Raw genomic sequence first — 23,711 nt, forward strand, 5'->3', positions numbered from 1 at the left:
TGCTCTGTTCCCCTGGGGAAGAGCAGAGCTGCTCTATTCAGCTCTTGGGAGGATAGGTGCAGCGGCTACAGAAGCACTTTGAAATGTATCTGTTCTGTGTTCTCAGTGAAGTAAAAGGTATGTAGTTCATGGTTCTGCCATATAGAAAATGTTTATGAAGTGAATATATTTTTGAAAAGTCATGTTGCAAACCTGTTTTGTAAAACAAAGCTATTTCTAATTCACTATTTAAAAAAGAATTCCATTATAGAGACAAAATAAAAATGTTTGTAATCGAAAAAAAAACAAAAAATTTTTTTAGTTCTAAAAATTAAATATGATATGAAAAATATTGTACCTTCTGTGATGGTTTATATATGCTCAGCCCAGGGAGTGCCATTATTAGGAGGTGTGGCCTTGTTAGAGTAGGTGTGTCACTGTGGGTGTGGGCTTCAAGACCCTCATCCTAGTAGCCTGGAAGCCAGTATTCTGCTAGCAGCCTTCAGATGAAGATGTAGAACTCTCAGCTCCTCCTGCACCATGCCTGCCTGGATACTGCCATGCTCCCACCTTGATAATAATGGACTGAACCTCTGAACCTGTAGCCAGCCCCAATTAAATGCTGTCCTTATAAGACTTGCCTTGGGGGCTGGTGAGATGGCTCAGTCCGTAAGAGCACCCGACCGCTCTTCCGAAGGTCCGGAGTTCAAATCCCAGCAACCACATGATAGCTCACAACCATCCGTAACGAGATCTGGTGCCCTCTTCTGGAGTGTCTGAAGACAGCTACAGTGTACTTACATATAATGAATAAATCTTAAAAAAAAAAAAAAAAAAAAAAAAAAGACTTGCCTTGGTCATGGTGTCTGTTCACAGCAGTAAAACCCTAAGACACCCTCCTCATTTGGATGTGGTCATACGTCATTCTGTATTTGTCATAAGAATAAATGGGAAGGGACTGGAACATGGCTCAGTGGTTAAGAGCAATGGTTGGTCTTGCAGAGGACCCAGAATCAATTCACAGCACCCTGATGGTGGCTCCCCACTCTGTAACTCCAGTCCAGGGGAGCTGGTGTTTTCTTCTCATCGCTTACCGTATTTATCCATGTGGTGAACATACACACACACAAATAATCTTCCTTTAGAAAAAATAATCTGTGGAAAAAATGAAATTTCCTGTGCTATGGAGGCTAGGAGAAAGGGGTCTCTCACATACTGTTGATGAGAACGGAAACTGGTCCAACCACTGAAAAGAACAGGACACAGATTTCTATTGACTAAAACTAAGATGACCATACAATCCAGCTATCGCACTTCTGGGTGTATACCTGAAAGAAATGATATTGATAGCATATCAAAAGCAATCAGCATACTGGTGTTTGTTACTGTACCATTCATAGTAGCTAAGACGTGGAACCAACTTGAAGGCCTATCAACGGGTCACTGGGCATAGTAGGCACTGTGGTATATTTTTTAAAAGGGAATACTATTTTGTCATAAAAAGGAGAGTTGTCCTGCCATAATGGCAGGAGCTGGAAGGGATTCTGTGCGATAAATCAGACTCGGAAAGACAAATCCTCAGGGTCCCTCTCACCTGCGAAGGCTGAAGTCGATGGCTGTGAGATGCATGTGTAAGTGTCAGAATCTGGGAAGGCACGATGTGGGCTCCATAAGGAGTGCCCCAAAGCACTTAGATATAAACAATAAACTTTACAGTCGTACAAATGCTCGTCAACTCATGGGGCCACTGTCAGCCACGGAAAGCTCTTACACAGTCTGTGAATAACTAGGAAAGAGTCCGGGCTCCCAACGCCAGTCAGGAGCGGTCAGTGATGGATGCACCAGCCTGACCTGATCAGTCCACGCTGTGTGCGTACAGTCCATGCTGAGTGCATACCATGATGCGATAACACACCCCACACAAATTATATCAAGATTCCAAGTTTCTCTTGCTTTTTCTAGAGTCAGTGAATGCCTCTCCTTTCCCTATCTGAACTTAGGAAAGCAAGATAAGTTTCAGATTTCACAGTAAAATCTGCTCTGAAAGAGAAAAGTCAGATTACATTAACTTCATTACTGCTTCCGCCTGGTTTTTTTCAAATTCCCATTATCCACGGTCTGATTTATTTTTGGTATTGGGTGCATGCTAATATCTGCAGCTGTCAGTATAATTACCAATGTCATCTCACCCTGATGGTTTTAGAGCTTGATGCTTCTATATTTAAAAACAGCCATAATCCCTCATCCCAAAAAAAAAAAAAACACTAAAATTTAAGTTAAAAGCGTAAGTTAGGAGGTTGCTGATCACATCTTTTGACTCTAAAGAAATTTTAAAATGAAATTATCCAAAGTGGTGCACTTTGCTCTGCCTTGTTCTCTATAAAAGCTAGTGGAGACAAAGGAAGTTTTAGGAGGAAGCCTTGAGGTGCCCCACGGGTCACCCTCTGTGTTCCCTCTCCTTCATATAATCAGTTGGCCTAACTGTGGACACCAGAGACCTGGATTTCCCTCCCCCTAGGCTTGTTAGAACCAACCCCATTTGAGGAGGGCAGACACAGTGACCACATCTGTCATCTTAGCTCTGCAGACCCATGGCAGAAGAATCAAGATTTTGAAGGTATAGAGCAAGAGGTTGTCTCTGAAAGCAAAGAGAACAGCGTTTGCGGCTGCTGAGTATCCCTTGGGTTGCTGCTTGCTTGTTACTGGTGTTCTAAGTCAGGGTTTCTCTGTGCAGTCCTGGCTGGCCTTGGTCTTGCTCTGTAATCCAGGCTGGCATCTGCCTCCCGACTGCTGCGATTAAAGGCGTATCCCTGTTCCCTATATATAAACATCTTTTAAAAACAAACAAGCAAAAACAACAGTGTGTGTGCGTGGCAGGGGGGTGGGGTGGGAACAGGTACCACAGCATGCATGTGGAGGTCAGAGGTCAGAGGGCAACCCTTGAAACTTGGTTTTCTCTTTCCAGTCTGTGTAGGTCCTCAGGTCAATCTGATGGAAAGCAATTCCACAGTTGAGGGTTCCTCTTCCTAAATGACTCTAAATTGTGTCAAGTTGACAAAAGGAACCTGTGGAAATGAGCATGCACACACACTCACACACATACACACACATACATGCACACCATACACACACTCTTTTTTTTTTAAAGATTTATTTATTTATTATATGTAAGTACACTGTAGCTGTCTTCAGACATTCCAGAAGAGGGAGTCAGATCTCATTACAGATGGTTGTGAGCCACCATGTGGTTGCTGGGATTCAAACTCAGGACCTTCGGAAGAGCAGTCAGTGCTCTTAACCGCTGAGCCATCTCACCAGTCCCACACACTCTCATACACACATATACTACACATCACACCACATTCATGCAAGAGAGAGAGAGAGAGAGAGAGAGAGAGAGAGAGAGAGAGAGAGAAGAGAAGAGAAGAGAAGAGAAGAGAAGAGAAGAGAAGAGAAGAGAAGAGAAGAGAAGAGAAGAGAAGAGAAGAGAAGAGAAGAGAAGAGATGATGGTGCTGCCTGCCTCCACTGCAGCAGGCCCAGGACAAGGAGCCTGTGGTGGAGTGTCAGCGTTTTCTCTTTTGCCCACAGCAGCACTTTTGGAAAGTATAATGAAAGGGGAGAGTGAAGCAAAAGGGAAAACTAGGCGTCTCCTGCTAGGGTCAAGAACAGCAATTCGCATTCTCTTTCTGGTTTCCACCCAGAGCAGTGCTGCAGTGCCAGGAGGTGAGCCAGGAGGCAACCTCCACCCCACACGGTGTGCGACTGCAATGCTACCCACTGTGGTCCATGCCTTCCTCGAGAGGCTGTCAGGCAAGCCAGTGCTCCAATGCTGTCCAAACAACATCTTAAGAGACTAAAGAACAGAGGTTATTAAAGTTATGCAGGCATTGTTACTTTTTTTTTTTTTTTTTTTTTTGGTGCCTGAAACAAAGAGATACAGCCAATTAGCTCACAATGTTACCTTACTCCAAACCTTGAGATCCCCGCTCTGCAGAGTGCCTGTGACTCAGCACATCCATTCACAGTTCCTAGTGCGTGTGTATTGCTTTGTATGCAGTAAGTCATGCAGAAGGCCAAAGAAGACTGGCAGCAGCCAAGCATGCACCAACCTGTGCACGCCTGTTCCCTGGAGTGCACAGCCACACTCGAGCACACAAACTGTGCCATCACTCTCTTGGAAGTTTAGACTGCCCACAGCTTACTGGTGGTAACCCACACACAGATCACCCATTGTAGGAGCTAGGAGAGAATGTTCTAGAGTGGGGAAATGTATCTCATGAACCAGGTTGTATTTCACATAACAAACTGGTCATACTGAATCCTCACATCCGGTGTTTGGTTGGTTTGGTTTGGTTTGGTTTGGTTTGGTTTGGTTTGGTTTGGTATATAGTATACACCTCAACAGACCCAACTCCTGTCTAGAAGTCACTGGGCAGATAATGGGATTAGCCTGCCAAAATGTACCTGCATAGACACAGATAAAGAGAAAACCATTGAACTAGAAGATTGAGAGGAGAAAATTATTGCAAAGACTACCCTTAACCAAAGTAAAGTCGGCCTCCTCCAAGAACCTCCCAGCCAGGGGGCCTGCTTGTATAAAACTAGGGTCCCAAGGTAGCCCTACTCTGTCTTGGCCTACTCAGCTAAATCCTAGGAAGTATTCTGCTAAGTCATCACCAACTTTATTATCGTCGTTGGCAGTAGTAATATCTACATGATTTTTTGTTTGTGCCTGGTGCCCAAGGGACCAGAAGAGGGCATCGGAACTCCTGGCACTAGAGATAAGAGTGTTTGAGCTGCCATGTGAGTGCCAGGCATTGAATCTGGGTTCTTTGAAAGAGCACCAAGCGCTCTTACCCATTGAGCCATCTCTCCAGGCTCCCAGCCTCAGATCTTGATATCTGGTCCAATTCTTCATCTTCACCTTCCACGTTAATGACTCTCTTCAGCACAGCAAGTTTTTAATGAAAAGATGAATAGATTTTATCACTTATCAGTGACAGAAGATTTACATAGTAGTAAGCTGAACTCTCTTCTTTTGGGACATAGAACAATGTGAAGATAAACCAATGTGATATTGTGATACATGCTGAGGAATACTGGTAGTAAAATGTTATAAGCCACTGTTTCCATAAGGAAACCACCGTGTTTCCCTAAGCACAGAAAGCTTTCTCTTTATATGTGCGCTAAAAACTCTGTGACAGATAGCACAGAATAATCAAAAAATGTGAATCAAAGGACCCGAATCCAATTCCCAGCACCCACATGACAGCTCATAATTGTCTGCAACTCTAGTCCTAGGGGATCTAACAGCCTCATGTGGCCCCCATAGGCACCAGGCACAAGCAAAAGACTCATACACACACAAAAACCAGTTAATTAATTTAAAGATAGATGGTGATGATTTAGCACAATACTTCCCGGGATTTGGCGGAGCAGACCGAGGCAGGGTGGAGCTATGCTGAAACGGTAGTTTTATGCCCCGACAACTTGTGCATGCAATCTGAGGTGTTTCCCTCCTTTGCAGGGTGTGACAGCATGTACGAGGAATGTGTGTGTCACATGTTCAGAATCAGGGTTGCAGTGGTGCCGCGCGGCACAAAGCAGGCAGGTGCTGTCGGTAACGCTGGATTCCTTGTTTACTTGATATTGAATTCATATCTGTACTTTCATAAAGTTTTTATTGTTGCTGATTTTTCATGACTTCTACATTCAGTCACGTGACCCCCACATCCCAGTTTGAGAAGTTCCGTGATAGTTTATGCAGCTCAATGTGAGCAAGAGGGGGCAAGGAGTATTTTAAGTTCTCTCTTCTCCACCCGTCTTTCTGCAGATACCCATTAGCAATCTAACCACAAAGCAGCTGGCAAGGGAGCTTGGGTGACACTTCTGTGGTCAGAGCCGGGAAGAGAAGGGTGGAGATTGCGGGAGACAAAGAGAACTTCAGAGTTTACTACAATGGAGAACTTGTTAGCTTCAGACTTCCAAGGAAATTTCTGTAGGGGATTATCTAGATCAGATTGGCCTGTGGGCACATCTGTAGAGTTTTCTTGATGCTAATTGGCATAGAAAGGCTCTTCCACAGTGGGCGGAGCCACTCCTGGATCCATAGCCCTCCGGGTTGTGTAGGAGAGTTGTCTGAAGGCTAGACAAAGGGAGCTAGCTGGTCAGCATCCTCCTCTCTGGTCCTTGATTCAGTTCCTGTTTGAGCTCCTGCTCTGGAGTCCCTCTCTGGGAGAGGGGGGAGGGGACATGATCTATAAACTGAAATAAATCCTTTCATCCTCTAAGTTGCTTTTGATTGTGGTTTTTATCACAGACCGGGACACCAAACTAGAGCAAGTCTTTAAAATGTCAGGGGACACTAGGGAGACTAGCAGGACACAGGTGCTATGAAAGGGACAATGAAGATAGTGGGGGAGACTTACCTGGGGGAGGGAGGGGAACACAGAAACATGGAGGGATAAATAACACTAAGGCTATTTGAAAAAACTTCAGAGAATCACAATACTTTATGTTTACTTAAAATTACATATATATTACACACACATACATATTTTTATATATTTGAAATTATGCCACTTTAGATGATAATACACACATACACACACACACACACACACACACACACACCAAGCCCCTTAGACTATCTAACAAAAACCCCAGTGCCAGGCATGGCATGCTTCTTATGAGTTGTTGATCAGGGTTGTCCAAGAGACCTCAAACAAAACAGGTCATTGCTCAGACCCTCAGTACACCCCTTAAATGAACGTAACACCTATTGCTGAAGACACCACACGCTTCAGATGGGAAAGATAAACCCAAAACAAACAAACAAATGACAACAAAATGAAATGAAATGGAAAAAAAAAAAGAAAAAGAAAAAAACAGTCCTTGCAATAAGCAGGAGCATTGCTTAGTGATAAGAAACCATTTGCTGGCAGCACAATGTTTGTGTGTGTGTGTGTGTATGTGTGTGTGTGTGTAGGTTGCAGCCTGTAAAGAAATCACCACTGAGGTTTCAGGAGTAAACAGTCAGCGTTGGCTTCTTAGAACATGCTGGACGCTCATTAAATATGAAACTCTATGGTCCAAAGGTGCGTCTGGAGATGTTTGCACTCTTAGGTGTTTATCTAGAGGATGGAAATCTCTCTGAAAAACTGTGCCACTCTGTTTGAAAACAACTGTTTCTTTTACTTCAGAACCGGGGTTAGACAATTTTTAAACTGGAAAGAAAGAAACTATTTGAATAAGAACAAAGATGGTCTTTGATCACAAAGGCCCCACGGGGAGAGGAACCTTAGAGATAGAGAACCAAGGTGATGTCAGGATGGTGGCTGGTATCCAAATGAGAAAGCTATGAACGGAATGATGTGGTACCCAACCTGCCGGGAGTGATGAGTCCAGGCCAGTCAAGTCCAGAAGTAAATTTGGCATAGTCCACCAGCAGTGCTGGTTTCAGGTCTCAAACCAGGTGCTGAAAATCAGAGAGAACAGGGCTGGAGAGATGACTCATCGAGTAAGAGCACTGACTGCTCTTCCAAAGGTCCTGAGTTCAAATCCCAGCAACCACATGGTGACTCACAGCCAACCATAATGAGATCTGATGCCCTCTTCTGGTGTGTCTGAAGACAGCTACAGTGTAGTTATTTGTAATAATAAATAAATCTGTAGCCGGGCAGTGGTGGCGCATGCCTTTAATCCCAGAACTTGGGAGGCAGAGGCAGGCAGATTTCTGAGTTTGAGGCCAGCCTGGTCTACAAAGTGAGCTCCAGGACAGCCAGGGCTATACAGAGAAATCCTGTCTCGAAACCCCCACCCCACAAAAGAGAAAAACCCAATATAAATAAATCTTTAACCAGAGAGGAGGATTAACACAAGGTGTGCAGAAGCAGGAGCCATCTGGTTATAAAGGTAGGTGTACAGCAAGGCTTTACTGGCAGCTCCTGCCCTCTTTGGCCCCACAAAGCCAGAGCACACAGTTTATAAAAAGGGCTTCACATGTGTTTGTCTGTGACTTCAGTGGGACTTGTTTAGCAGAGAGGATTCTGCGACCCCAAGGACTCCTACTGAAATTCAAAGATGGAAAACAAAAACTAGTTACTTGAAAATAATACCATGGAGCTGGAGGGATGACTTGGTGGCTAAGAACACTTGTCTATTTGGATCCCAGATTCACTGTCAGCTCACAACCATCTGTAACTCCAGTTTCTGGTTCTGCCAACCCACCACAGTGGAGCGGAGCGGAGGGGTCAGAGGTCAGCAGGCACAGCATCTGGGAGTGGTTGACTATAGGGAATGGAAGATTATCTGACAGAACCTCGGGTTGCAGGTTTGTTCTCCTAGCTGTACGTGGGTGCTGCCCACTGAGCTGAGGAAAACTGACTGAGTAGATGGCTCTGTGGAGCACAGGAAGTGCTCAGTTTGAGACTCCATAATTGTGAGATGCCTGTGAGGCACCCAAAAGAAGTCAGACCTGCAAGGACAAGGGAAAGCCCGAGAGGATTCCCTGTGACAAAAAATGGAGTGGGACTGGGGAGGGTCTCTAGGGACAGAATGAGGGAACAAAAGATCAAAGAGTCGGGATGAAGCCTTGTAACACTCCCAGGCGAGGAACACAGGCAGCCCAAAGCCTCCAGAGGGTACAGAGGCTTCCCCCACAGAGGCTCATGTAGACCTCATGCCTGCACCTGCTCCAAGGAAGGCCACTCACTTCTCATTATTGCCTATCTTAGTTTGGCATACACATGCTGGGTTTTATGACAGGGCCATGTCACTTAATTCCCACGCTTTCCCTTCCCAGAGTCCTCACCCGACAGCTGCTCCCTTTCTTACTCCACTCAGCCCCTCCCTTCTGCTCACCTTTTCTGTCTCCTTTTTCTTTTTGAGACAAAGTTTCTCTGTGCAGCCCTGGCTGTCCTGGAACTCACTCTGTAGACCAGGCTGTACTGGAACTCAGAGATCTGCCTGCCTCTGCCTCCAGAGTGCTGGGATTAAAACCATGGGCTGCCACAACTGGTGTTTCCTGCTTCCTTATAAACAAGAATTCCATTAACCTTCTGCCCACTTCCCTTGGGGCTCTGTCTTAGTCAGGGTTTTATTGCTGTAAAGAGACACAATGACCATGGCAACTCTTTAAAGAACAACATTTAACTAGGGTTGGCTTAGAGTTCCAGAGGTGCAGTCCATTATCATCATGGTGGGAAGCATGGCAGCATGCAGGCAGGCAGAGCACAAAAGGAGCCATAAGTTCTACATTTTGATCTGAAGCCAGCCAGGAGGAGACTATGTGTATTTGACACTGGACATAACTTGAGCATTAAGTCCTAAAGCCCATGCCCACAGAGACACACTTCCTCTAACAAGGCCACACCTCCTCCAGTAAGGCCACACCTCCTAACGTGTCACTTCCTATGGCAAAGCATTCAAATGAGTGAATAGATGGGGGCCAAGCCTATTCAAACCACCAGTTTCTTTTTCCCACGCTTTCCCTTCCCAGAGTCCTCACCTCTCCTGAGTCCCCTTATAGCTTTGAGACTGACACACATATACATATACACATATAATTTTAAATCTAAGTTCAGATATATAAGAATACATGCAGTATTTGTCTCTCTGAGACTGGCTTATTGTAGTTAACAGAGCGTCTTCGGTACCATCCATTTCCTTGCATATGACATAATCCTATCCTACAGCACATTTGCAACTTTTTCTTTAACTGTTCAGCTTCTGATTGACTCCTAGGCTGGTTCTGTTTCCTGGCTATGGTGAGAGTATAGCTAGGGGCAGGGATATGGAAGAGCATCCATGCAACTGACTCAGAATCCTTTAGGTATGTACCCAGGCATACTCTGGCTGAATCACATGGTCTTTCAGTTGTTAATTTTTTTTGAGGGACTTTCACACTAATTGCCACACCCACTCCAGTAAAAACTGCGTGGCAGGCCCAAAAGCTTGGACACAGTCCCGAGGCAAAAAGTTTTTTGGAAACTCAGTCTCCTGGAACCTTGGCATCCCATAGCACAAATGCTCCAAACTTGTCTTTGCATTAGTCGGTGAATGGATCTGTGTGCTTTCTTTCAGTATTGTTTTATTATAGGTGCCTCCAAGAAATGATTTGTCAAATACCCTAAGCTAGATTGAACTTTGCTTCCTGGCCTTCACCAATGTCCTAGGCAGTCCTGGGGCCGACCCTGGCCTTGGAAATTCGTAAGAATGTTACTCATTCAGACAAAATGCCCCAGTGTTGACAGTTAGTAATCAGGCATCTCACAGTTTGCTAGATAGGAGCTAGTAATCTCAGGGCTAGTTCAAAATAGTAAACTTAGAATTCTCATTACAGACATGAATGGCAGCCTACATTACATAATAGTAGAAAGAAGGTGGGTTGTGGTTTAAGGAGGAACTACAGTATTGCATTATTCATGAAAAGGTTGGCAAGAGCAGAACCCCCTGGTGCAGGCTTTCACAAGGCTCAGAGGAATAGCATAAATTGTGACTAGGGTGTGAAATCCTCACCTGGCTCCCTAATGGCTCACTTTAGAAGAGCAACCTTTTATCTCAGTTGTAACCACTGCCTGGTCCCTGCCAGTCTTTATGTATGCATTTCTCTGTTTTGTGTCAGATGACTTCAATGTATCATGGCTGATGTGTCACCTAACTTCTTTGTTTTCTTCTGTCTGATGCTCGCTTTGAGAAATTACATTCAGTTACAGCACTCTCTCTGTGTCAGTGGTTGTTTGTCACTTTTCGCCGACTCCTTGTCCACCTGAATACTGAAACCCTGGGTCCTGTCGGGTTGAGAGACCGACTGAGTCCGTGGCAACTAATTTCTAAGGTGACTGAACAAATTTACATCCCCACCAATGGTGTATTAGTACTCCTGTTTCCTAACCAGCATGTGTGGTCAGTTTTATTTTCTGATTTTTTGTTTGTTTTATTTGTGTGTGTGTGTGTGTGTGTGTGTGTGTGTGCACCCACAGAGGCCACAAAAGGAGTGTGATCCTCCTGGAGTTGGAGTCACGATCAGTTGTTACCTGCCTGGTCTGATGCTGGGAACAGAACTTGGGTCCTGTGCAAAAGTGGCAAATGCTGAGCCATCATCTCTCTGACCTCTGGTTTTTTGTTTGTCTGTTTTTGTTTTTTGCTTTTTAAAGATTTACTTATATATTTTATATATGTGAGTACACTGTAGCTATCTTCAGACACACCAGAAGAAGGCATCGGATCCCATTACAGATGGTTGTGAGCCACCATTTAGTTACTGGGAATTGAACTCAGTACCTCTGGAAGAACAGTCAGTGCTCTTAACCCCTGGGCCACCTCTCCAACCCCTGGCCTCTGATTTTTAGTAGTAATCATTGTGCCTGGGGTGAGAGAAAATCATGGCAGCCTTAATTTGCATTTTCTTGGTGGCCAAGAGTGTTGAACACTGTTTCTTGTACTTATTGGCCATTTGTGTTTCTTCTGAGAACTATGTGTTCAGTTTTTAGTGCCTGGAGTGACCTGGTGACTGGACTCTGGTGTTTAGACTTTGTGAGTCTTTCTATATCCTGGGGTTTAGTCCCCATCTGGTGTGCCACTGGCAGAGGCCTCCCACTCTGCAGCGGCCACCGCACCCTGCTGATCGTCTCTTTTGCTGTGCAGAAGCTTTTAAATTTGTATGACCCCTCCTGTCACTTCTCAGGATCGTTTCTACTGCCATTGGAGACCGTACAGAAATATCCTCTCCTGTGCCTATAGCTTGGGGTGCTTTACCCACCTCCCACACTCACTCATACACTACCACACACTCACACACATATTTGTATATTTACTTAATACACTCATATATGATAAAGTTCTCATTGGAAAGCTGTGGAACTGATCCTCTTTTGCAAACTTACTGGTCATCTTCACTTCTTCTGAAACTTGACTATTGCATGCCATTTATTTTTCTATTTTTGATATTCCTATTATTCTACAGTTTAACGGGGTTTGACTCCACTATAGTGTGAGCTCTTGGCTGTGACATTTTAATTATTTATTTTGTGTGTGTTGGGGGTGATGCTCACGACAGCAGATGTGTGGAGGGCAAAGGACACCAGGCAGGATTTATTGTCTCTGTCCACCCTGTGAGTCCTGGGGATGGAATTCAGGTCGTCAGATTTCTCAATCACCTTTACCACACACACCCCTCCCCTCCCTCTCTCCTCCCCCTCCCCCTGCCATCTTCCTGGCTCTGCGATCACATTCTCACACCTCCTCACATTGTCTTTCTCTTCCCAGTGCACAGCATTTCCTCCTCAGGGATCAAGCTGATTGGCTAAGTGTCCTTGAGTTGATCTTATGCCAGAAGAGGTGCATCCTCACCAATGATAAAGGTGCTCTGTATTTTTCTAGTACACTGCATTCTTCTGTTTCAACTTCTGATCCATCTAAAAATCTATTTTGAGACACAGGGAATGCTAGGATATGTTCCCGGCGAGCCAGCGATTTCAGCGTCAGCCTCTCCTTTGGTATAATCTAAACTCCACAGCTATTAGTCTGCTTGGGCTCCTCAGAAGACTTAATAGTCTTTCCTTGCCAGGCGTGGTAGCGCACGCCTTTAATCCCAGCACTTGGGAGGCAGAAGCAGATGGATTTCTGAGTTCGAGGCCAGCCTGGTCTACAAAGTGAATTCCAGGACAGCCAAGGCTATACAGAGAAACCCTGTTTCCAAAAACCAAGAAGAAGAAGAAGAAGAAGAAGAAGGAGGAGGAGGAGGAGGAGGAGGAGGAGGAGGAGGAGAAGAAGAAGAAGAAGAAGAAGAAGAAGAAGAAGAAGAAGAAGAAGAAGAAGAAGAAGAAGAAGAAGAAGACTTAATAGACTCCTGTACCCAATCCTGCATAATCGCTGAAGCTTTCTAACATTCCCCATAGCAGGGACGACACCTGTGCCACTTTGTGGTCAGTGCTGGAAGGCTTATGAATGTGTTTGCTTGTATTCACGAGCTGAGGGTGAGGCATGCAAAGTGCATCTGTGCCTTCCAGTACGAGTGCTTCCAGGGGGATGGATGGTGAAGCAAGCGCCTCTGAATAACTGGGCTGGTCTGGGAGCTGCAGAGGTGTTCATTTAGTGTGAACCAGAACTGAGCTTGCAGGGGAATAAAGGGAGAGCTGAAGCTGCCCACAGAGGAGGCTGGCACTCAAGGCCTGTAGACTGAGGTGAGCAAGAAGGAGAGCCGGCTCAGATGGATCTTGGGCTATTTTTAGATACATTTAGGTCCCCTGGCCCAAGAACCTTTCTCGGTTCCCAGCAGCTCACCAGAGTTGCTACTGTCAGGTGTATACCTTAGAGCAGATCTCTCAGTTTGGGTCTGGGTGACATGCCAACTGCAGTCAGTGGACTCCTGTTCCCCTAGATGCATAAGGACCCAGGCTTTTATAACATGTGTTATGTTCCAGTACCCCATAGTGTTGGAAGAAATTAAGTCTTCTATGTAGTCAACACTCCTTTCCCCAGAGCAGATCATATACCAGTCCTTCAGCAGGGACCCATCTCCATCCAACACTGCTCCTTGTGAACACACACATATACTCACACATTCACACATACACACACTCATACATAACTCACACACTCACATACACAGCCACACTCACACATACACTCACACTCATGCATAACTTATATACTCACGTTCACAGATACACACTCACACACATACACTCCACACACACACACACACATACTCACACACACATACACACATACACTCACACACACTACACATACCCTCTCACACACACACACTTACACACATACCCTCCTCACATACACACACAGTCACACATGGGCTTTTCTTTCTAGGCTCACAGGTTTTCAAGCAGGAATTCCTCTCTTAAAGCCCTCTCATCCATCCCACAGGGACTTCAGCCCTACTTACAAAGGAGCAAACCAGTGGAATTTTAGAAGGCAGCCAAGGACCTTGCCCTCAGACCTTCCTTCCAGACCTACTGAGCCACAAAGGAGGATGGTTCAAGACCTCTATCATCCTTAGCTTTGATTGTCAATTTAATGATAGAATCATTTGAGAAGAAAACCTCAATTGAGGAATTGCCTAGGTCAGGTTGACCTGTGTATATCTTTATTGGGGATTGTCTTGATGTCGGAGGGTCCAGCCCACTGTGGATGGCACCATTCCCTGAGCAGGCTGCCCTGGATTGTATAAGAAAGGTGAGCATGAGCCTGTGAGACACTAGTCCAGTACACTTCCTTCATGGTTTCATTCTAACATCCTGCTTGAGAATCCTACCCTGACTTTCCTCACTGATGGCCTGGGACCTGGAAGTAGTCAAACAAACCCTTTCCTCCCCGAAGGTGGTGTTGGTCAGAGTGCTATCAGAGCAACAGAAAATACAACAGGACAACCTCTCACTCAGGCTTCTAGCTTTGGGCCCTCTAAGGAGCCAAGAGGCTGCACCAGAAATGGGCTCCGAGGCCCTCTGGGTCTCTGCAGTCCCTGGCCTGTCCTTCTTTGTCATCTGTCCTATTTGGCTTCTTCCAAGCTGTTTTTGTCCTGTCTGTTGGCTCAGTGATGTTTAGAATGAAGAAGCATACTTCTCTGTCCCCATTAAGCCCCCTGGGAATCACCACCACAGATTGGCTTGAGAGTGTGTCTGCACAGTTCTGTGTTCTCCAGTGTGCACCCACGTGACTGGAACCCACCTGCCAACCCATTCTAGTTGTTCTGCACGACACACCCTCTTCCCAGAGAGATTGAGGGGGCTGCACGGAGTCATGTGTGCTCTCAGAGTGGCCTGCCCTGTCCTAGTTGGCCCTTGGTTCTGTTTTTCCCTCCAAAAATGTTTGATGGGAAAACTAGGAAAATAAAATTACCTTGTAGCATGTGTGTTGACCCAAGAGTGACCCCAGTACTAGAAGACTAAGGCAGGAACAAGTGCAGAGCCAGCCTGGGCTACATAGGCAAATTTTGTCTCAAAGCAACACACAAAACAGGGTCCTGGGCTCCATTCTCCTTTCAGCCTTCCTGCGCTGACACAGAGCCTCAAAATTGCCTGTGACTCCAGTTCCAGAGGACCTGAAGCACTGTGGGTGCCCACACACACACATGGGATACACACACACATGCACACACACACACCACATCACATAATAAGTATATGTAATAATATATAACAAACAATATAAAGGCTTAATAATACATCTTTTCTTTTAAAAAGGTTGTCTTGACAGATAGAAGACGGGCAGGCAAGGTGTCTTAGGGTTTCACTTTTGTGAAAAATGACCACGGCAACTCTTTTTTTTTTTAAGATTTATTTATTTATTATATGTGAGTACACTGTAGCTGTCTTAACACACACCAGAAGAGGGCGTCAGATCTCGTTACGGATGGTTGTGATCTCGTTACGGATGGTTGTGAGCCACCATGTTGAACTCTGGACCTTTGGAAGAGCACTCGGGTGCTCTTACCCACTGAGCCATCTCACCAGCCCAACCATGGCGACTCTTTTTTTTTTTTTTTTTTTGGTTTTTCGAGACAGGGTTTCTCTGTGTAACCCTGGCTGTCCTGGAACTCACTTTGTAGACCAGGCTGGCCTCGAACTCAGAAATCCGCCTGCCTCTGCCTCCCGAGTGCTGGGATTAAAGGCGTGCGCCACCACGCCCGGCTCCATGGCGACTCTTATGAAGGAAAACATTTAACTGAGGCTGGCTTACAGTTTCAGAAGTTCAGTCCATTATCATCATGGTGGGAACCACGGCAGCGTGTGGGCAGACATGGCGCTGGCGGAGCCAAAAGTTCTATATCTTGATCCTAAAGCAGCCGGAGACTGGATGTGTCCCGCGCTGGGTGTGATTTGAGCGTATAAGAGCTCAAAGCCCTGCCTCCACAGTGACAAACTTTCTCCAACAAGGCCACACCTCCTAATAGGGCCACTCCCTGTGGCCAAACATTCAAACACATGAATTTGTGGGAAACAAACTTACTCAAACTACCACCCAGGGGGTGCCTCTTGGGACTGGGGGCAAGGTCACATCACATCCTCTTCTGCCTTGGGTTCAGGGGACTGTGCGGGGAGTTAGAGAAGATAAAGATGTGGGAAGCTCTCTGACTGGGTCCTGGTGGGACACTGAGATAACTAACCCTGTCAGCTTAAGAGCATCTACCCTCACCTAGGAAACACACTTCTGAGCAAGTCAGAGACTGGGTGTCTAGGCTGGGTTAACTGGGCCAGAAAGACCCATCTTGAACGAGGGTGGTACCAGCGCTTTAGGCTGGGATCTCTGGTACCTGAATGCAGACAGGATGTGACTGCCGTCTCAAGATCCTGCCAAGATACGTTCCTAGGACAGTACCTACAACCGTGAGTCACCTTTTCTTCTTTAGGTCCCTTTTGTCAGGTACTTTGTCAGCAACGAGGGAAGTAACTAAAACAGGGCCTGAAAGGATTGGCTACCCCCCACGTGGCAATGATTCCCCCTCCATCCTCTTGACAAACAGGCTGGGGTGAAGTGAAAGAGAAGAGCCTGGGAAGGTGAAGAGGTCCTGGCCCCAGCGCTTGCGGGAGGCGGTCTCTAGCAGGCTGCGCCACCCACGCCACCTCGCTCCGCCTCCTGGACTCCCGCGCCTCCCGCACCCCAGAGGCGCCTCCGCTTTTCAGCAACCCGCAGCGAGCGCAGAGCCCAGGTAAGGTCTGGCCCGGCGCGCAGGAGTGGGATGGAGCAGGCTGTGGGGGGCTGGGAGCGCGGAGGGAAGGAACCAGCACAGCTTCCCGCAGAGGGCCGCAGGCAGGAGCCGAAACCCGGGGAGCTGGGCACTGTCATCTGGCAGGGACAGGACACCGCGTCACGAAGCACCCCAAGACCTGCAGATGCAGGGGACGGGCCAACTCCCAGGTCCCCACCCTGATCCCCAGGGCCTGACAGCTGTCTGCCGGTGTTCAGCTCAGGGAGCTGGAGACACCCCGCGGGTCTTTAAGGGTGACTGCATGCTGGCAGCCACTAGCACACACCGATGCGAACCGGCTTTGCTGGTGCGCTTTGAAGTACAACCCAGCCCGAGCCTTGTGAATATTACTAAGAGGGGGTTCGCTCTGCCCGGGTGCTGTTCACAGGTGCGGCCCACAGGAGAAAAGAAAAAGAAAGAAAGAACACATGCGCGCTCACGCAAGCTTTTGGGGTTTTATTTTCAAAATTGCTCTCTAGTTAAAGTTTTAACCAATCCATTCTTCCAGCTTTACATTTGGGAAGGGGATGCTGGGTTTGGAGTTCCAGCTTCCATCGGTCTCTGACGTTCTGGTTTGACCTCATTGTTTCTAAAGAGGCTTCGATTTAGATGACGTTGTGTTCAATATCAATACGTGCCAGTTTAGCCACACGCTCCTTCTGTATTCTTACCCCTGCAGTCCGGAGAGAAGATGTTTACCGTGATGACCCGCCAGCCATGTGAACAGGCAGGTAAGTGTTGTTCACTGGATGCTAGGTTTTGTCAGATCCGGAGAGAATCCCAGCTTTGGTTCGTAGCTCTCCATCCATATCTCCTGTGAATGACTGTTTATCGTTGTTCCAAGACTTCGTGGCTCACCTGGGTTTCACCCTTGACATTCTTCAGATAAAAGTAATGCTTTTCCACAAAGCCACAGGAAACAAGGGCTAACACGAATGTTTGGCTTAAATGGTTTTTCCTGTTCGTATAATCCATTATTTTGGCTCTTGTGGTTTCCTTACCTAGCTATGTGTAAGGTTTGTGTTATGTGTTGTTGACGTGGGAATGAATCCTGATAGAGTTGGGTCGCCCTGAGTACAATGGTAGGCTGCACAGGAACACCTCTCCCTCTCATCTGTCTCTCTCATTTGTCTCTCATCTCTCTCTGTCTCTCTGTCTCTGTCTCTGTCTCTGTTTCTCTCTCTCTCTCTCTCTCTCTCTCTCTCTCTCTCTCTCTCGTGTGTGTGTGTGTGTGTGTGTGTGTGTGTGTGTATGTGTGTGTGTGTGTGTGTGTGTGTGTGTGTATCCTGTCTCTCCCTCCCTTCTTTCCCCCTCCCCACCTTTCCCACACACTTTCAAACCTGCCCAACTTGGCTGCCTGGCCTCCTGGCTCCTCAGTACTGCCCCCCCCCGCCGTCCCCCCCCCGCCGTCCCCCCCCCCCAGTTATTCATGCAGATGTGGGAGAGATGCGGAGGTGGGAGAGGCGTCCACTCAGCTAGCCCTCACCTCCTCTCTAGGCTCCGGTAGGCACCTGCAATAATTAACAGTGTTTGCCCAGCCCTCCCTACTCCACAGCTCTAGGCTGCATTTCTTCATGAATGAGACCTAGCCTAGTCTGCTCCCTTTTTTGCTGGCTAAGTGTTTGCTGAAGGTAATCACAGCTTTTGACTTAGAAAGTGCTGAAGCTGGAGGATCCTGGAGGCCAGCCCCTGGCTGTGGTCAAGAGCCTGCTTACATTCCACACACCCCTCCTGTGAAGAGGTTCCCTAGCTATGCCCTAAACTGCTGATTCTTGGCTTCCAACAGGGTATGACTTGAGGGCATATAGACTAATTTATACTTATATTTTTGGAAAGAGCAATTGTACTAAAGAAGATGGTTTGTATCGCATTGCACATTTCCCCCAAAAGACATTGGAATTTAGCAGACATGGTAACATTCCACATACCAGCTAATCCGTTACATTCTTTCCAAAGGTAGATTAAATTTGGCAGATTAACACTATTAGGTCTTGTTGGGGGAAAAAGTGCCTTAAACCTCTGTGACTGACACCGATGTGGTTTGAAAATAGGTGTGAGCTCATCTTTGAATATTCACTGGTTCCCGGCTGGCTGGGGAACTTCTATTCAGAAGCACAGAGACGTGATCCATTTCCCCCTCTGATGCTCTGAGGGTCAACACCACAGGGTTAGGCTCTCCTCCAGATCTGTACGGCTGCTTGCACTATGAGTCAAGTGGGGTAGGTTCCCAGAGGTGCAGATTGGGGTCAGGTGGTAAGCTTTGAGTTTGGGTAAATATTGACACATCTTCTTCCATGGATGCCATATCTGCTCACACTCCCTGAGAGAGAGAAGGCCCTAAGTAGCCACCTCTGACATCAGGAAGTGTCTGTCATTTGTCCCCATTGATAGGCAGAAGGAATTGGCTCTTCAGAGCAGCCCACCCCACCCTCCTCTGACCGCTTTCCAGGCAGCGGGCAAGGCGATGCAATTGGATACGGGGCTGTGTCTAATTTGATTACGGTGGTACACGAGGCCTTTGTTCTCTTCCAGGAAAGAAAAAATGTAGAAACAAAGAGGAAGTTAATCATAGGCGTCAGAGTCATAAGAAGGAATGTTCTGGAATAGGGCTGAATGCACCCATGGCTGTGGAAGGGTTGGGGTGGTGGAAAGGAGCTGAAGGCCCTCTTCCCAGATCCACAGGGCCTCCCGAGGGACTGATTGTTTGAAATACGACTGAAGAGTTCAGTGTTTGTTTTAAATACTTTGCACTTAAACAGCCAATTTTAAGAGAAATATTGATGCCTTCTTATCTTCAATTATGATATCACATTTCAGCCATCGGGTACTTTTTTGTATTTATGCCTTAAAAGTTCTACCAAGAGTATTATTTAGACAAGGTTAGTTTGTTTGTTTTTAATATGCAGGTTCCCGTGTAGCCCAGGCTGTTTTTAGACTTTCTCTGAGGCTGGACTTGAATCCCAGATCCCTCTGCCTCTGAGCCTTCCACCTTTGGGGTGCTATAACTGCCGGCGGGAAGTATCAAGCCCAACCCACTTCAATGTTTTAATTAACTAGCATATTATAAAACTGCATATAATTGTAAAACTGCATATAAAATTGATAGACCTTAAGTTACACTCCCAAATTGGAGAGTCTCACCTCCTAAAAGCTGAGACTTATGTTTAAGGTTGTGTCTGGAATTCTTTCATTTGAGACAGGGTCTCACTATGGAGCCCTAGCTGGCCTGGAACTCACTCTGTATAACAGGCTGACTTTGAACTCACAGAGAGCCACCTGCCTCTGCCTACCAAGTGCTGGATGCCACCAGGCCTGGCATGTATGCAATTATCAAGAGTTACAAAATTCAGGGCTGGAGAGATGGCTCAGTGGTTAAGAGCACTGACTGCTCTCCCAGAGGTCCTGAGTTCAATTCCCAGCAACCACATGGTGGCTCACAATCACCTGTAATGGGATCTGATGCCCTCTTCTGGTGTGTCTGAGGACAGCTACAGTGTACTCATAAATATAAAATAAACAAACAAATCTGAAAAAAAAAAAAAAAGGATTACAAAATTCAAAGGTGAGGTGTACCAAGGCAGCTGCTTTGCTTTGCTTTTCAAGTTTGCCCTCAAAGGACTTCGAAGGACTTGTGGAGTTTTGACAAATGTGGGCAGGCACTGTCACCCCCCATAATCCGGTTAATATGGAAAGCACACCAATCTCTGCAGAAAATGCCCCCTTCCCCTCCCCGGGAGCCCCCTCCCCAAGCCTTCAGGTGCTCACTCTCCCCGTCTCTGTTGACTCCATGGCTCTAACTTCTTTCACTGAAATGAAACGAAAGATCATATCATTGCTTTAGTAGAAAACCCAGACTTCCAATCTGCGTTTCCATATTTACTTGCGTGTATGTGTGCACGCATGTGTGCGTGTGTGGAGGTCAGAGGACGACTTTTGGATGTCACTGTGCTTGGCTCCTCACTGCAGGCTTCAGGGCCCTCTCGAGGACTCCTGCCATCGTCACCTTGGTGGTCCTGCTTGTGAGCATTGTGGTACTCGTGACACTTACACTCATCCAGATCCGCCACCCACAGGTTCTCCCTCCGGGGCTGAAGGTAAGCCGGTCCTCAGGGCCAGCCATCTTAAAACCCACCACTTAGGGGAGGAGCTCTCCCGCCTCCTCTGGATCTCTGCAGTGTGAGACCCAAGGAGGAAGTCTGGGGCCACTGGGTTTGTGGACGCAGATCAAGCACTGGTCCCTTGTCCAGGGACTGGATGGCCTTCTCTCACTTCTGACTGTGGGATACAAAATAGAACGTGTACCCGGGAACTGTAGGTCGTGTTCACTTCCCACTATGACCAGCTTATAAGCTCCTGGAAACTGTGCAGTAAACAGCGGGAGACGTGTGTTCCTGCTTTTAAGAGTGTTGAGAAATCTTGAGCCATATTTGTGGTCTAAGGTCTTCTCTTAGGTCTAGGACATGTATGTGACCCCTCCAATCTCCCGGTGACAATCACTGAGGACTTAGTATGTAGGTCCAGAGACCTCTCTGACTTCAGCCCCAAGTGGCCTTGTGCTTGCCTGCTGGCCTGCACTCTGAGGGACGGATGGTAGAGCAGGGTGTGGACCATGAAAGAAAGTGATGGTCACTGAGCCCTTCAGTCATTTTGGAAATCAGTCAACAAACATTTTATGTAATACCCTAAACAGTGGTATTTTAGGCTCTGGCAGCCACTCAGAGCCTCTGCTCCGTTGTCACTGGGCCTGGGGCTCATTAAACATGTATGAAGTCTTGTTAGCGAGAGGAGGCTCCATTAGGAGCCCGGTAACTCCTCGGCGTTATGTGACTCTCCCTTGACCTCACATCTTCTTTTCATCTTCCTGACACCAGCAACTGCTCAAAGGTTGTGCTTGGAGTAGACTTTTTCAGAAAACAAGGAAGTAACATTACCTGGGGTTCCATGGCTTTGTCTGGTATTCTGAGGGGTTGACGTAAGACCTTTCCATTCTGATGTTTTGTTATTTGTTTGTTTGTTTGTTTGTATTTGGGTTAGGGTCTCATTACACACAGCTCTGGCTGTCCTGGAATGCACTATTTAGACCAGTCTGGCCTTGAACCTCCAGAGATCCACCTGCCTCTGCCTCCCTAGTGCTGAGAGTAAAGATGTGGAATATTTTACATAAGAAACTGTGGCTAGACAGATAGCTCAGTGGTAAAGAGGGCTTGCTGCTCTTGCAGAGGGCCTGAGTTCAGTTCCCAGAGCCCAGGTTGGGCCACCTACAACCTCCTATAACTTCAGCTCCAGAAGATCTGATATCCTCCTTTGGCCTGCAAGGGTACCACCCACACTCACAGGCACCTATCCCACACACGTGTATGTGCAATAAAAGAATAAAATAAAATGTTTGTTAAAAACTCAGTCCTTATGAAGAATGTAAAGGAAAAAAAATATTTAGCCTAAGCCATAGCCCAAAGATGAGCCATTCTGCCCAAGGCATCCGCTGAGGGCAGAGAAGCTGTTTCTCTGTGGTTCTGGCTCTGCCTTTTCCTCCAAACTACGACTCATCAATCTGGACTGCAGCTAAGATCGTAGACTAGAACTAAAATCAGCCCTTGTTTCTCAGAGTCAGGTTCTCTTCCCTCCTCCAGCTTCTTCTTACCCTGAGTTCTAAATGGAGACCCAGGAGGAGGGCTCAGCCTCAGGTGAGAGCTGTCCTAGATTGCTTTCTATTGCTATAATAAAGAAACAGTGACCAAGAGCTGCTTGGAGAGGGGTGGGATTTCAGCTTACAGTCTATCCTGAAGGGAAATCAGTACTGGAGCTCAAGATGGGACCCTGGAGGCAGGCACTGAAGCAGAAGCCATGGAGGAACAGTGCTTACTGGCTTGCTCCCATGGCTTGCTCCTCATGGCTTGCTCCTCATGGCTTGCTCCTGATGACATGCTCAGTTTGTTTGTATAAGAGTGTCCTTATTCACCCCAGGACCATCTGCCTATGAGTAGCACTGCCCACAGTGGGCTGGGCCCTCAGACTTTAGTCTACAACCAAGAAAATGCTCAATAGACATGCCCACAGGCTAGTCTGATGGAGGCAGTTCCTCAATTGAGGTTTCCTCTTCCCACATGACTCTGGAAAGTTGTGTCAAGTTGACAAGAAGACAATGAATCCAACCAGCGCCAGAGCACAGGAAGCAAGACCAAGGGTTGGAGGGGAGGCACTGATTCAGGAAGCCTTGTAGAACTGGGGGATGGGAGGAAAAACTGAGACTACCTTAGAACACTGTAAATAGAGTCACGCACCTGAGCCCCACATTTCAAAAGGACCAGCTCTAACTGGGTTTCAAGTTTGCCTCTCTCTATAGACGAGGGGACAGGCCTACCCTGAGCCTCCGGCCCCCCTTCTAGAGCATGCTGTGGTTCCGATCCTCAGAAGTCAGTCTCGGAGGGTGGATCTCACCACTGGCCTGAGAGGGGACACAGGTATCTGCCTGCAGAAGTTGGAGCTGAAACTTCCTGTTAGCTAGTGACGGGTACCATTGTGACGTCATGGCACCGTATTCATCGCGCAGGCGTTTGTGGTAATACTCATTTCAGCAAAGCCACTGGGCTGCCAGCTGAGTAAGAGGACAGCGTGATGCATGCTAGCGTTAATAGCTGACCATATTGCTGGCTTGTGTATTTTCATACTAAGCTTTATTATTATGGGGTGTCTCATTACTATTTACTAAACAGCTGGCAAGATTGCATACACCTATAATCCCAACACCCAGAAGCCAAAGCCAGCACTGGCTATATCAGAGGACAGAAACAGAAAGAAAGGATTTTTCAATCCATTTGGAAATAAATGCTGGCCCTGGCCACAGTTGCAGGGCACAGGAAGTGGCCTGGTTCTGACGGTCATTTTGCTTGAGTGGAATGAAATATGAGCACACAGATGCTCTGGGCAGTAGACGCTGGGACAGATGACTGACAACCAGCTGAGGGAGTTCCAAGCTTTGCTTGCGGTTAGGAGCTCCATGTTTTGGTTTTCTGCGGCAGGCAT

The 23,711-nt window shown here is 46.9% G+C and overlaps 1 protein-coding gene across 1 annotated transcript in view; it reads left to right on the plus strand.

Moving 5' to 3' along the window:
- The first annotated feature begins 16,582 nt into the window (after positions 1–16,582).
- Positions 16,583–23,711, plus strand: part of Entpd3 (ectonucleoside triphosphate diphosphohydrolase 3) — a 28,250-nt gene continuing 21,121 nt past the window's right edge. Inside the window, exons 1-3 of the mRNA XM_021172942.3 lie at positions 16,583–16,649; positions 17,368–17,419; positions 20,655–20,782. Coding sequence (XP_021028601.1) covers positions 17,380–17,419; positions 20,655–20,782 — 168 coding nt within the window. The 5' untranslated portion in view covers positions 16,583–16,649; positions 17,368–17,379. The remainder of the gene's footprint in view (positions 16,650–17,367; positions 17,420–20,654; positions 20,783–23,711) is intronic.

Source organism: Mus caroli, unplaced genomic scaffold (assembly GCF_978045245.1).
Source record: "Mus caroli unplaced genomic scaffold, Mus_caroli_1 scaffold_11, whole genome shotgun sequence".
Classification (NCBI taxonomy): Eukaryota; Metazoa; Chordata; class Mammalia; order Rodentia; family Muridae; genus Mus; species Mus caroli.